This window comes from Ursus arctos, unplaced genomic scaffold, assembly GCF_023065955.2.
Source record: "Ursus arctos isolate Adak ecotype North America unplaced genomic scaffold, UrsArc2.0 scaffold_10, whole genome shotgun sequence".
NCBI lineage: Eukaryota > Metazoa > Chordata > Mammalia > Carnivora > Ursidae > Ursus > Ursus arctos.
This window is the reverse complement of record NW_026622764.1, coordinates 72,509,875-72,524,558: the sequence shown is the minus strand read 5'-3', so window position 1 is coordinate 72,524,558 and position 14,684 is coordinate 72,509,875. Positions and strand designations below refer to the sequence as shown.

The 14,684-nt window shown below is 43.6% G+C and overlaps 1 protein-coding gene across 1 annotated transcript in view; it reads left to right on the top strand.

Moving 5' to 3' along the window:
* The window catches only part of ATP8A2 (ATPase phospholipid transporting 8A2), a 479,733-nt gene that overhangs the window by 338,659 nt on the left and 126,390 nt on the right, over nucleotides 1–14,684 (top strand). The window contains exon 32 of the mRNA XM_026493019.4: nucleotides 574–681. Coding sequence (XP_026348804.2) covers nucleotides 574–681 — 108 coding nt within the window. The remainder of the gene's footprint in view (nucleotides 1–573; nucleotides 682–14,684) is intronic.

Below are 14,684 nucleotides of genomic sequence, written 5' to 3'. Positions count from 1 at the left end.
AACGGATTCCAGAAGTAGTATTTTTGAAAAGCTAACAGACTTTGATGATGGATTATATTATGGAGTAAGGAAGAAAGGAAGAAGTCAAGGGTCATCATATTCAGAGGACAAGGGAGAAAAAGCTAACAACTTAGCAGATGCTTAAAGGATTGTTAAGATGTAATATCCAGCCCAGATTTGTAAAAAGGTCTTTGGAAAATGAAAAGAATAATCAGAGTCTCAAAACAATAAGTAAGAACATCTTGTTCTTTTTGTCCATCTGGTGCTTTCTTACTGGATTAAGAAGAACTGGTCTGTGTAACTCCAAGTTGGAACAAACACTGGTGAAGACCAGCAAGGGTCCAGCTAAAACTGTGCGATGGATCTAGGAGAAAATCTGCTGAGGCAGCAAAAGCACCTTGATCTTCAGGGTAGTTTGGGGCCTCCAGCTACTTAAATTCACTGTGTAACATTCTAAGACAAGATAATTACAAGATGGCACTTTCTAATGACAGGTGACTAGTCAAACTGTTTCCATGAAGAAAGCTGGCCTGGACACAGAAGCCCTGCCTGAGTCTGTGTTTCCTTTTGCAGTTCAGTCATCTGGCTGTCTGGGGAAGCATGCTGATCTGGCTGGTGTTTTTTGGCGTCTACTCAACCATCTGGCCCACCATTCCCATTGCTCCAGATATGAAAGGACAGGTCAGTGCTCCTCACTGTGAGTGGGCTTTCCCTGTCTCATGACAATGATGCTTTCTGTGTGTGGGCTTTCTGTATCTTATGACACCGATGAACTTTAGGAGAGGTTGGTATGGCCTGCTTCCATCAAAATTCATCAGGAGGGAAACAGACCAAATCAGAGAACCTGGAAGAGGTTGCCTTGTCCACAGAAATGGCATTTGAAATTTTAACTATTGGAGATTGTCAACTTAAATCTGCTGGCCTACCCGGCACGTCCACGTTTCCATAATGAATAGTGTATTAATTACACACAGTTCTGATGTGTCTAGGTAGTTCGTGGCCCTTGGAAAACTGGAGATGTTTTGAGTTGTTCACCATCCAATGATTATGTTGATGGTAGTCATGAGGTTAAGTGTATTATTATGTTCTGATTATTAGTCACCTGTGAAAGAGAAATCTAACAACTCCATTAGCCAGATCATTGATTAACCAGAATATCTCATTGTTCATCTCTTGAATTAGAGAGGCTGAGATTGAAGACCTATACACTCGTTTGAATTTTTTTACTATTTTCTTTTCTTTTGTATTATCTTTACCCAGTGTTTGAGACTGAGCCATCAACAGTGACAAGCTGGATCATAGGACCCTATAGTATTAGGTCTGGAGAGGAGTTTGACAATTCCAGGTTCTGAACCACCTCATTTTATAAATTAAGTAGGCCCAGACACTCCAGGCTCACCCCACAGACCCCCATTTTAGGGCCCGCCCATATCCAGCACTGCCCTAAGATCCCAGCAAGTGGCTGCCCCAGGCTCTGTGCTTTGGAGGCCTCTGAGCTGGCCGGCCTTGGCTGGGTATGTTCCTCTTCACAGGGTGAGAAGCCCATGGTACACAGAACCAGAACCCTACTTCTAGTCTGTTCCCTGGGCTCCTAGGATCTTGAGTTGCCTTCCCCAATAGCCACAAAAGCCTACTTCCCAGGCCTGCTGGTCCTCTCCCCAGATCCAAGCTTTGTGAATACCCTTGGCCCAAGGGGCAGCTAATTGCAAGACACATTCATTGGGCCAGTTGGATATTTGCATCTATATACCCACAGCTCATGGTATGGAACAGAATCAAGGATGAGAAAAGAAGGCCTATGGGTCAGGGGCTTGCACTGGTGTTCTTGCCCCAAGAATGCATATCTTAGGACCAGGCCTGTGCACGGCACATGTGGCTACTATGTTAGCCTTGCTTGCTCTGCAGAAATATGCCCAAACTCCTGGGTCTACTCTAAATACACATGCAGCAGCTGTGTCATATGAGATAATCTAGGGGTGGCACCGCTTGCCTTGTTCCCTTGGCAAATCAGTAGCCGACATACCCCACGGTGTCCGAGACCTCCTCAAGTGCGGGTGCTGGGCGGGTCAGACATGTGCTACAGAAGTAGGCATGCATGTCCCCTAATGCAGCTACACTGTAAGGAATGAGGACAAACCCGTAACACACTTTCCAGTTCTTTTCCAAACGCAAGTGATAGCGGAAATTATAGCACATTGAATGAATCAAGATTGTAGAGAATTTAAGGAAATCGGTTATATTTTAAAGCAATGTGATTCATCACCAAAAAACAAACCAAGACAAGTATTCACAACAACGATGATCACTTGGCAAGGCTGTGGTGCCTAGAATATCTGCTTCTCGTTCTCGTCCTTCTGGGTGAGGTGTGGGCGAGGGCAGGTGTGGCCTCCTGACTATTTCTATCCGGGAATTTTATGGTGCAGGACAGCAGCCGATAGCTGCAGACAGTTTCTTAGGTGAGAGGAGAGTGACAGTTGGCAGAATGGAATCAGTCTGTGTGTGACAGGCCAAGGAAACCCATTCTTTTGGAAGCCCCTCCCAGGGCCCTCATCAGAGATGCTCTAGTGCGCCCCCTCTGTGGGCACGTGCAGCAGCAACTCCAGTGGGAGGTGCGTGAGCTAGGCTGGTTCCTGACTCTCACCCCAAGCAACAAGTTACTTTCCAAGGGCAGAGAGGCCAGATCTGCCAAGCAGACACTACTAACGTGCCACGTAGTCACTATCCAAGTTGGACACTGGTCTGTGTGGTGTGAGGGCTCGGCTTAATGGTGAAATTTCTGTCAATGGGGACTTTTCCAACACATTTAACGAGGTATTCCAACCATCTCAAAGCAAATAAATCGCAATGTCAAATCACATTTCACTTTGATATAATTTTTTTTTTTACTTTTTAAGTATTTTCTGTCGTTCTAACTTTCTTGTTGGTTGGTTGGTTTGCATGAAGCAAATGACGTTGTTTTGAAACCAAACATAGCTGGCTGAGACTGAGGTTCTCATTAGACGTTGAATGAGATGATTGATGTAGTTTTCATGTCACAGAACTTCTGAGTGGCTATTCTGCTGTGTGTGTGAAGAGCTGTGTATGATCGACTCGTCTTCCTCCAGGGGAGACCTCTTAGTGGGGACAGGGTGTCAGAAAACAGTGTCAGAGCCAACCTAACACTCTTTCACCTGGTGTCTGCTGCCCAACGGTTTGTTCATTCTTTGAACACTTTTGGAAGAAGCCCTTACATGGAGAGTGGCCAAAACTAGCCGGAGGTCTCCCAAAGACTTCTTGCTGCCTCAGAAGGAATTACAGGCTATTGTGAAGAAAGATGGGAGCTGGGCTCAGGTACAGGCAGGAACAGGGCTCCTTGGGGGTACTATTGAAAATAGTACCTAGCCACGGTCATTCCTCTGGTTCTAGGTTGATATTATAGACTCAGTGTTTGTGTCCCCACCTCAAATTCTCATATTGAGGCCCTAACCCCCAGTGTGATGGTATTTGGAGGTAGGGCCTTTGGGAAGTAATTAGGTCCTCAAGAGGATTAGTGCCCTTCTAAGAAGGGGCTGGAGAGCTAGCTCACTCATTTTCTAACTTGTTGAAGATACAATGAAAAGTTAGATGTCTGCGCCAAAAAGAGGGTCCTCACCAGCACGCCGGCACCCTGATCTCAGACATCCAGCCTCCATACCGTGAGAAATAAATGTCTGTGGTAGATAAGCCACCTGTCTGTGGTATTTTGTTATAGCAGCCTGAGCTGAGATAGTTGGCGAATGCTGAAGTGTGAGGGGTACTCTGGGAAAAGACTGTTTCGATGATGATGATGATGATGATGATGATGATGATGATGATGATATGTTTCTAGTGACTTGTATAAACCATTTTTTGTAGTTCACAGAGCAATAGGATTTTGGCAAATGAACACGGTTCTTCTGAGCTTTGGAATTAAACTAGTGTCTAATGGCAAACGGCATTTCTCACTCGGGAGTCTGAGACAGACGCCCCACACAAAACATCCTGTCTATTCAGAACATCTTAAACTGTTGAAAAGATGCATTGTTTCTGCTGGGGTTTCCTAACGGATTTGGTTAAATATTTCTTTCTTTGTCTCGTCCATTTATATCTGGAGTTTTTCTCATGAGGGAGAAGGCAGGTTTTCCCTCGAGGGCAAAGCAGGAGAAGGCTCTAGATGAGAGTGATTTTCCACTGTCAAAGGGTCTTTATCTTCCCTCCAGCACCTCATGATATGATACACAAAACCCAACTAGACAGTGAGCCCGGAAGTCCCAGGGGAAGTTTCTGAAATCAAAGAAGTCTTCTGTGGACTCCCTTTCCTGAAAATACACAACATTTGTGGGATTTTAAGAGACACCTTGTTTTTCCATTTTTCTAGGTCCAACCTAGATCTAAAGCGAATTAAAAACTAAGTTGTGTCTATCCTGGCTAATGCCAAAGCCCCCTACCAGGGAAAATATGTGCTGAGGTTTTTCCATAGGGGACCATCTGTTTTTCTTTCTCTCCATAGCATAACCATGGGTAGGTTACAAGTGTCTCCATAATGGGTCCCCAAAGCCAGTGCTTGAAGGTGGAAAATTACAAACTTCATTTAGCTCGGAGTTGCCTGCTGAAGGGGAACATTCGATTACAGAGATGAGGAAAACTTTATCTAAAACCGGATCAGGAAACATACTTCTATTTTCTTCATGTGTTTCTCAAGGCTTTTTGACTTGGGGAGTGTCTGAGGGGATGCCATCTCATTCAATGTCTGTGTAAAAGCCTAGAGACCTGCCCCAACTAGCTCTGTAACCTTTGGTAAATCACTTAGCCTATGTTAATTTCCTTATCAGCAAAGTCAGAATAGTATTACCTACCCTCATTATCTCAGAGGAATGCGGTACCGACATAATAAGAAAACCCAAGGGAAATGGAAAACACGCCTGCTCTTTTTTCTGGAGTAACCAATTATTTTTGAGCTTTTATAAATAGAAATATTGTGACTTCAACTCCTAATTCTTTTGGCCAAAGAATTTTAACATTTTATAGGTTCTAGATGTGATGTATCTCAGTAAGGTCCAGTGACCACCTGCATCTGAATCATCTGGGTTGCTTGTTAAAAAACAACCTCCTCCCCAAACAGAAAATATGTTCTTGCAATACACACACACACACACACACACACACACACACACAGCGAGAGAGAACCGCAGTCCCTGGGTGTGTAGCCCCAACCTCTGAATTTTATTAAACCTCCAAGCTATTCCTCCCTAAACGTTTGAGAACCACAGCTCCAAAACACCTAAAATATTACTCCATCACAGAGTTTGAGTCATGCAGAGTGTTCTAGGAGAAGATGGTATATTTAAAATATTCACAGATGATTTACGTCTCCTGGGCAGTGGTTATGTAAGACATGTCAGTTACCGCCAGTGACTGCGTTAAGGCACCTCGCTTTCTAAATAGAGAATTATACTGAAAGACATTACATCGTTCACCATGGAAAAATATTCCTCATCAACTTTGGTGCTTTTCCTTTAACGTTCTTTTCATTGCTAGTAAAAGAGGGGGAAAAAACGTTCACTTCAAAGCCTACAAACTGCTAACTCTGTGTGCAGTGCCAAGCTCCAGGCTCCAGCCAGTTTCTGGCATATGACAGGCTTTTTTTTTTTTATCCTAAAGACAGGAATGGGTTTATGTTTGAATTTTATACCCACACTTGTGTATACACAGTGCAAATCCCAATGGACTAAAAGTACACAGAAGGAGGAGTAATTGTCGCTGGGCCCTTGTCGGTCAAAGCGATCCACTACTCATCTTCCCTAAGCGACTGCTTTCTCCTGGACTTCACAGCCTGGTAAGATCTCAGGCCCAGGTATTTTCCACACCAAATGTAAAAGAGAGGGGGTTTTGTTTCCAAGTGGCATGTGTTCTGGGAGATAAGAGAGGGAAGAGGGTCACGGCTCCATCGGCCACCATCTTTGCTCAGCTGGGGTTCCAGAACGTCTCTGTAGGCTGGCCCAAGGCCCAGGAGGGGACTTTCCCGGGTTAACTTTCCTGGTTGGGACATGGTTGTTTTACCCCCAGCATCCATCCTCCACCACCCTTTCTGAAGGGGCCCAGTTCATTGGCAAATACCAGACCTTGTGTAAGAGGCCCAGCACCTTTGGGGAGTCATTTCCACCCCTGACTCTAGGAGAGAGCTTGATCCTGGCCCCTGCTGCAGTAAGTGATTCAGAAACCCTGCAGGAGACACAGGAGATATTCGCTGGGGGCTTCTGAGATGGAAGCATGTTTGCTCCTGAAAGAAGTCCATCAAAGAGATGGCCTTCCCTTGTAGTCGCTACTCTGATGGCCAGAGCAGTTCAAACACGTGGAGGAAAGCCTTCTCCAGAATCCTGCTGTTGCCATGAAACATGTGCTCTAAAGACAAAAAACAACCAGAGTCTCTTGTGTGATTGCTGAGCCACGAAATGAAGCCAGCCTCGAAGTCCCCTCCACCCTACATCCATGCTAGCTTTGCAAGGAGCACCCATGTGTGTGCTGTCTGTCCTCTGTGAGTAGCGGGTGCACAGGAAAGGCACCTCACCCACACGTAGACGGTAGGATGTTTCTTTTATAGTCCTCAGCATATAGTCAAGCAACGAAATAGGTGCTTTTAAAAAAGAGGCTTAAGGCTTAACATTGCATATTATACAATATTCGAAGTTGGGTGCTTATAGATTTATTTAAAGATTTGGTTAAAAACAACAACAAAAACAGAACAAAAACTAATCAAACAAACGAAAAACCAATAAGATACCTAGTAATAAACCTAACTAAAGAGGTAAAAAAATCTGTACTCCAAAACCTTTAGAACAAGAAATTGAAGAGGACACAAAGAAATGGAAAAACATTCCATGCTCATGGATTGGAAGAACAAATATCATTAAAATGTCTATACTACCCAAAGCAATCTACACATTTAATGCAATCCCTATCAAAATACCACCAGCATTCTTCACAGAACTAGAACAAACAATCCTAAAATTTGTATGGAACCACCAAAGACCCCAAGTAACGAAAGCAATCCTAAAAAAGAGAAACAAAACTGGAGGCATCACGATTCCAGATTTCAATCTATATTACAAAGCTGTAGTCATCAAGACAGTATGGTACTGTTAAGCCATCAAAATCCATAGGAGAACACCGGCAGCAACCTCTTTGTCCTTGGTCGTAGCAACTTCTTATTAGACACATCGCCAGAGGCAAGGGAAACAGAAGCAAACATGAACTATTGGGACTTCATCAGGATAAAAACTTCTGCACAGCAAAGGAAACAATAAACAGAACTAAAAGAAAGCCTATGGAATGGGAGAAGATTTTTGCAAACAACATATTGGATAAAGGGTTAGTATCCAAAATCTATAAAGAACTTATCAAGCTTAACACCCAAAAAACAAATAATCCTATTAAGAAATGGGCAGGAGATCTTCACAGATGCTTTTTCGAAGAAGACATCCAGATGGCTAACAGACACATGAAAAAATGCTCAGCGACAGTGAGATACCACCTCACACCTTTAGAATAGCTAAATTAACAACACAGGAAACAACAGGTGTTGACGAGGATGCAGAGAAAGGGGAGCCCTCTTGTACTGTTGGTGGGAACGCAAAGTGGTGCTGCCTCTCTGGAGAACAGTATGGACGTTCCTCTAAAAGTTAAAAATAGAGCTACCCTACGACCCAGCAATTGCACTACTACCCAAAGGATACAAGCATAGTGATTTGAAGGTATACATGCACCCGGAAGTTTATAGAAGCATTATCAACCATAATGTTCTCCATAGTCAAACTATGGAGAGAGCCCAAATGTCCATTGACTGATGAATGGATAAAGAAGATGTGGTGTATATATAATGGAATATTAGTCATCAAAAAGAATGAAATCTTGCTATTTGCAACAACGTGGATGGAGCTAAAGTATATCATACTAAGTGAAATAAGTCAGACAGAGAAAGACAAATGCCATATGCTCTCACTCATATGCAGAGTTTAAGAAAGAAAACATGAACATATGAGAAGGGGAGGGAGGGAGGGAGAGAGGGCAATAAACCATAAAAGACTCTAAATGATAGAGAACAAAATGATGGTTGATGGAGGGAGGTGGGTGGGGGGATGGGATAGATGGGTGATGGATATTAAGGAATGATAAACACTGGGTGTTGTATGTAAGTGATGAATCACTGAATTCTTCTCCAGAAACCAATAGTGCAATAGTATGTTAAGTGAGTACAATTTAAATTAAAAATGAATGAATGAATGAATGAATGAATGAATAAATAAATAAATAAATAAATAAAATATTTGGTAAAGAATTACTTTAATGTCACAATTATTAGTGCTTTAGGTAATAACATCCCAGAAACACCTAACGTGAATACTGTAAGCTTATTGGAATTATCTTTAACACAGTCATATTGAATAGAGTAGGTCCTATTTTCCTCAGATAATGTACTTCACAAGCCTGTGCCTGGCTTGTGTGAAGAGTGGCCAACTGGATAAGGTAGAAAGTCCCATCGACAGAGACTTCCTTCTTGGCTTGAAATAACTTTCTGGCATCTTCTTCGTATTGTTTTCTTGTTTATTGAATTTGGCCAAATTATTTGCTGAAGTCCAGTTTTCATTCTGGCCTTTAAACCTGTACATTTTGTGTAATAATAGGATGGACTCTCTGTGTTTCTGGATGACGTTATTATCTGAATAAGTAACAATATAAGCAAAATTAAGAAGGACTCCCTGGTTTCTCCTGTATCACTAACTCTTGTCATCCACATCCAGGGGTCCCCCACTCGTGTGTGTTTGCCATCCTTGAAGGCTCCCCACACTAATCCCTGTCAGAGACAATCACTAGAACTGAAATGCTTTAAAACTATAACCAAAAATTCTTTATTGATAATGAAAAGAAAATCAAACCTTCGCTTGATCAGGGATGTCAAGATGAGTTCTCCCAGGCCTATAAATACTTGGGCTCTAAAATCAGAAAATTCAGGCATCGAATAACAGCTCCCTCAGAACGTGGCCTTCATAGTTGTTACATGTCATGCCAAGTTGTTTTTGTTTGCCTTTCTCTGATTTCCCAACAAGGGGGAAAGTACATTTTTAAAAATGTGTGAGCTCCTTAAAGCAATTTCAGATTCTTTCTACAGGCAGGAATGGGGCCAGCACCTCTTCCTCCTGATCGCTTCTGTGCCAGGCCTGGCGGGATCCACAGAAGCGGTCTGGGTTCCAGTGACCGGAATCAAACCTCTCTCCTCTTCAGTGCAAATCCTGGCACTGAAAGTGGGATTTGGACCCAGTTAACCTAACGCCTAATAAATACGTAAAGTTGAGTTCATTGTTTGTAATCTCTGTGACTGTGTTTTTCTGAGCCTCAGATAGTATCTGTCTTTGGAGTTAATAGGGAGATTGAAGAAAAGAAGGCATGTAAATAATAGTAGGTACTGTTTATTGAGAACTTACTATGTCTCAGACAAATGCACCTTCATATAAATATGCTGTATATTTACAGTTATGCAGTGAATCAGGCATTAGCTCACCTGATAATCTGCCAGCTGTGGGAGGATACGGAGGCTTGGGAAGAAAGCAGCAGCACCTTGGTCAGGCTCTGAAGTGGAGTAGCTGGGACTTGCCAAGTCTGCTAGACTCCTTGGTCATTATGAAGAGCCCACAGGCTGATGCTTGGTACAAGCCAGGTGTTGAGTGTCAGTCGAATCTCCTTAAAATTTTGCTTTTATTAATTTGCATCTGAAGACACTTACCCTGCAGTGTAGTAGAATTTTTAAAATAGGGCGCCTGAGTGGCTCAGTTTGTTAAGTGTCTGCCTTGGGCTCAGGTCATGATCTCAGGGTCCTGGGATCGAGCCCCTTGTGGGCTCCTTGCTCAGTGGGGAGCCTTGCTCTCCCTCTCCCTCTGCTGCTCTCCCTGCTTGTGCTCTCTCTCTCTCTGTCAAATAAATAAAATCTTTAAAAAAAAATTTTTTTTAAACATAATTGTAGAGTCAGAAACATACACATACTTTGTGTTTGAGCTGCAGTCTTCTGGCCTTGAACCCCAGGAAAGTAGGTTTCAGACAATGTCTTTTTTTTTTTTAGTATATCGTGGAAAGCCCTAATTTTTCAGTTCCTGCCCCCCACCCCCCCCCAGACACACACCCACCCACCACGACCATTCTCTTTCTTTTGGCAGTTTATTTTATTTTGGCCTCTCGTTTCAAGGATGCTGTGTGCTAATTAGAGGCCAGGCGGCTTTGATTGTGAGTTATTTTTCTCTTCGGTGAAAGGTTTTGTTGTGGTGCTGGCATTTGCCATTCATTCGGATGTTAATTTTTTTAAATATCTGTCAGCAAATTAAAGTACACATTACATGCTGATTTTGTTTGTTTGTAATATTTATACTCCGCGGTCACGGAGTATGTTTGATGTGGTTTTGAACTTTTCCTTTCTCCAAACATGTGGAAATGTGTATGTGCGGTGCAGGGTTGAGAGATTCTATGCAGGGGTTTACTCCCCCACATCTGCAGAGGAAAATGGCTTCGTCTGGTGACCACAGCGGGGGACCGTAACGCTCCCGCCCAGAGACATCTTTCTTTAGGTTTGTTGGATTTAAGAGATGGAGAGTGGCCGGAGAAAGGCCAGCAGATAAAGGATTTGTGCAAGGAAAGATAACCTGGCACGAAAGGGTAGGTTAGACTAAATAGAATGACAGCATGCTATTAAGCCCATGCCAGGCCTTTCCTATTTTGTATAAACAGTGAAGCAAGGCTGCTGTTGCCAGAATCCAAGAAGACCAAAATAGTGAAAGGATTTAAAGGAAGTTAGCTCTTTCTTCAGTGACTCTCGTGGCCTCTGGCTCGTAAGATATCAGAATCTGTCAAGGAGATCTAATGCTTTTTGAACCGCGATTCACCAGCTGTCATCAGCGCTTGGCATTCCTTCGGCTAAAGACAAGAAAAGGGAAATGTAGGTGACCTGTGTCCGTGCCTATAGTGCACATTCATTCATCAGTTTTGTTTTAGTCGTTTAATTACTGCAACCTGATTGTAACAAAGGATAGAAACTGAAAGGCAGACACGTTTAAATGTGTAGACTTCTGGCCGTGCCGTGAAGGCGAGCCCCACGCACTCGGCTCAGCCCTGGCGAACATGCCTTTTGCATCCTGGGTGCAAGAGCGTCTTGTCACCAACCACCTGCCCTATACCCATTAACTGTTTTTCCGGCCACGGCCGCTAAATCCCTTCCCTTCTTCCGGAACATGTACTTAGTTCTTCCTCTGAACCACCTCTGGGTCTGGACCTGCCAGCCAGGACTGGTCAGCCAGGATGTTCATGTCGGGGTCCACCATGACTGATTCAGAAATGGACATGGTGACCCACACCAGCTCACTTAGGATCAGTTCAAGGATTTTTTTTAAAGATTTTATTTATTTATTTGTCAGAGAGAGAGCACAAGCGGGGGAGCGGTAGGAAGAAGCAGGTTCCCCGCAGAACAGGGAGCCAGATGTGGGACTCAATCCCAGGACTCTGGGATCATGGCCTGAGCCGAAGGCAGATGCTTAACCAACTGAGGCACCCAGGCGCCCCTCAAGGATTATTTTATGGAAACTAATAAGGGAAAGCACTGTTGCTGTTGGGTTTGTTATATAGGGATGACGTCAGCCTGGAGCTGCCAGTGGCTGCTGTCAGAGAGAGATACTGGCTGGGATGAACAGAGCACAGAGGAAAAGCTGAAACCGGGGGGGGGGGGGGCACAGCATTGAGCGCACTGCTGGATCCAGCTCTGCCTGAAGCTAGGGATCTCTCTGAACTTCTAGATACACATAAACCGATACATTCCCATTTTTGCTTAAGACCATTCAAGTTGAATTTCTGTTACTTCTGAAAATGAAGAAATTGCTAAGTCACAAACACAAAAGGTAAAACTGACTGGGTTAAGTGAAGATAGAACTCTCCTTTCTGGAAAATTGGCAGTCGTTGTTATGTTGTAGAAAAGCAGCTTGTGAACTTTTCCTACTGTGTCTCCAAGTTGAGTGCCAAGGGACATTGCCTACTTCTTGTAGCCTCCCTCCCCTTCTTCCCCACCCAAGAACAAGAAAACAGGCTTGGGTAGAACTAATTGTTTGAAACAGGAATGTTAAGAAATGGAAGCTTTTCTGAGAGAGGCCTTTTTCCCCTGGCAGCCAATAATTCAAAGCGTCAGTGTTGAATGGTCCTGAGCAGTGCTGTCCAATAGAAATAGAATGGGACACACATGGATAACGTTCACTTTTCTAGTGGCTCCATTAAAAAAAGTTAAAAAAATTAAATTAGTTTCACTAATCTAAGTAGCCCAACTTGTGATCAACGTTAGAAGAAATTATTAGTCAGATAATTGATGGTCTTTGTTGTACTAAATCTTTGAAATCCAGTGCATGTGTTAGATTTACGGTACATCTCAAGTCAGACCAGACCTCCTTCAAGGGCTCAGTAGCCACCTCTGGCCCGTGGCCACTCTATTGGACGGTACAGCTCTTGACCAACAGAGATTGGGAAACCCAGATGCATTCTCCAAAGCTAAATTTAGTGCAAGCAAGATTAAGAGGTAAGGAAACCCAGCCTCAGATGGGATTGGGACCTGGGAGAAGCTTGGTCCCCCAGTCCCTTCCCTGCATCCAGGGTGGGGCCTCCCTGACTTTCATTTCAGTCGCTTGCACTTCAAAGGGTCTTGGCTCTTACACAAGGCTTTCCCTAAAAAATAAAATCTCGGACAACCAAGCTGTTAATCTAAGCTTATTAACTGATTTAAGCAGAGTTTATAAACCATGATTTATAAAGTGTGGGTCTGATTTTAAGTAGTTTTTCCAAAGTGTTGGCTAATACCCCAGACATTTCCTCCTGACTGTGGGAGGGACGAGGTCAGGATCCAGGACTTTGGTCACATTTATGTCATGCTGCAACCAGCTGAGCAATAATAACTTGTGGCACCAAAAATAAATTAGATCTGCCCCTAACAAATGGTTAATGTGTGCAATAAGTGGGAGTTTCTAAGTAGGATTATTATGTCATTTCTAAGATCATGTGACCCTTTGTCCTCTTTTCCTTCCAGAGTTCCAGGCCCCTTCTCTCCATCATGATGCTTAATACAAGCTCTCTGTCATTTTTACCTCCTAAATATCTCTAACATATATCTTCCTCTCTCCAGTTCTGATCCTGTCCGGTTAGTTGGTGCTGTAGCATTTTTTGCCTGGACTATTGCAGTAGCCTCCTGACTAGCTACTTAGCATCCGGTCTGTCTGGATCCATTGCTCTGCTGTAGTCAAAACAGTCTTTCAGAACACAAATCTGATGTACTTGTCCCCCTGGCTTCCTGTTGCCCTCAGGAGAAAGTTCCAGGTTACTTTCCTAGTCCCTGAGGCCCTGCCAAGCCCTGACCTCTTCTCCTGTAGTACTGTTCCTCTGTCCTCACTCCTCACCCTGCCCACACTGGTCTTCTCTTGCTTCCTGGCCAGGATCCACTGTACTCTCACAGTGCATTTGCACCTACGCCCCTTGCTTCCTGAATAGCCTGGGCTCCGCCTTCCGCCTAGCTGATGCTTACCTAGTTTTCAGACCGCACATGAGTCATTATTTCCTGAGGGTACCTTTCCTTGCATTCCTCACCAGGTTAAATTCTCCTAGGACACATGTCCTTAACATGACTTACCTCTCCTTTGTTGCATTTACCACAATTAAAAGTTTACATGTGAATGCAGGGTAACACCTTACACCCATTAGGATGACCACTATTTAAAAAACAAAAATGGCATGTGTTATGAAAATGTAGAAAAATGAAATCCTTGTTGGTGGGAATGTAAAACAGATGTATCACTGTGGAAAGTGGTATGGAGGTTCCTCAAAAAATTAAACACAGAGAGATGCCTGGCCGGCTTTGTTCGTAGAACGCGCAGCACTTGATCTCAGGGTTATGAGTTCAAGCCCCACATAGGGTGTAGAGATGGCTTAAATAAATAAAGTTAAAAAAATTAAACACAGAATTACCATATTACCCCATAATTCCACTCCTGGGCATATACCCACAAGAATGTGAAGCAGGCTCTTGAAGAGATATGTGCACACCCTTGTTCATAGCAGCAGTATTCACAACAGCCAAGAAAGAGGAACAACCCAAATGTCCACCAATAGGTGAATGGATAACCAAAAGGTGATCTATATATGCGAAGGAATATTATGCAGCTTTTAAAAGGAAAGCAGTCCTGGGGCCCCTGCGTAGCTCAGTGGGTTGAGCATCTGCCTTCGGCTCTAGTCGTGATCCCAGGGTCCTGGGACTGAGCCCTGCGTCAGGCTCCTTGCTCAGCGGGGAGTCTGCTTCTCCTTCTCCCTCTTCTGCTCCCCCTGCTTGTGCTCTCTCTCTGTCAAATAAATAAATAAAATATTTTTTAAAAAAAGGAAGTCCCATCATGTGGTGTAATACAGGTGAGCCTTGACGTCATGCTAACTGACATAAGCCAGACACAAAAGGGCAATATAGTGCCACTTACATGAGTTACTTAGAGAAGTCGAGTTTATAGAGACAGAAGGTGGAATGGTGGTTGCCAGGGGCTGGACGGTGAGCGGAAATGAGGAAGGAGTGTTTAATGGGTATAACAGAGCGTCAGTTTTGCAAGATGGTGAAGTTTGAGATGTCATGCCCAACA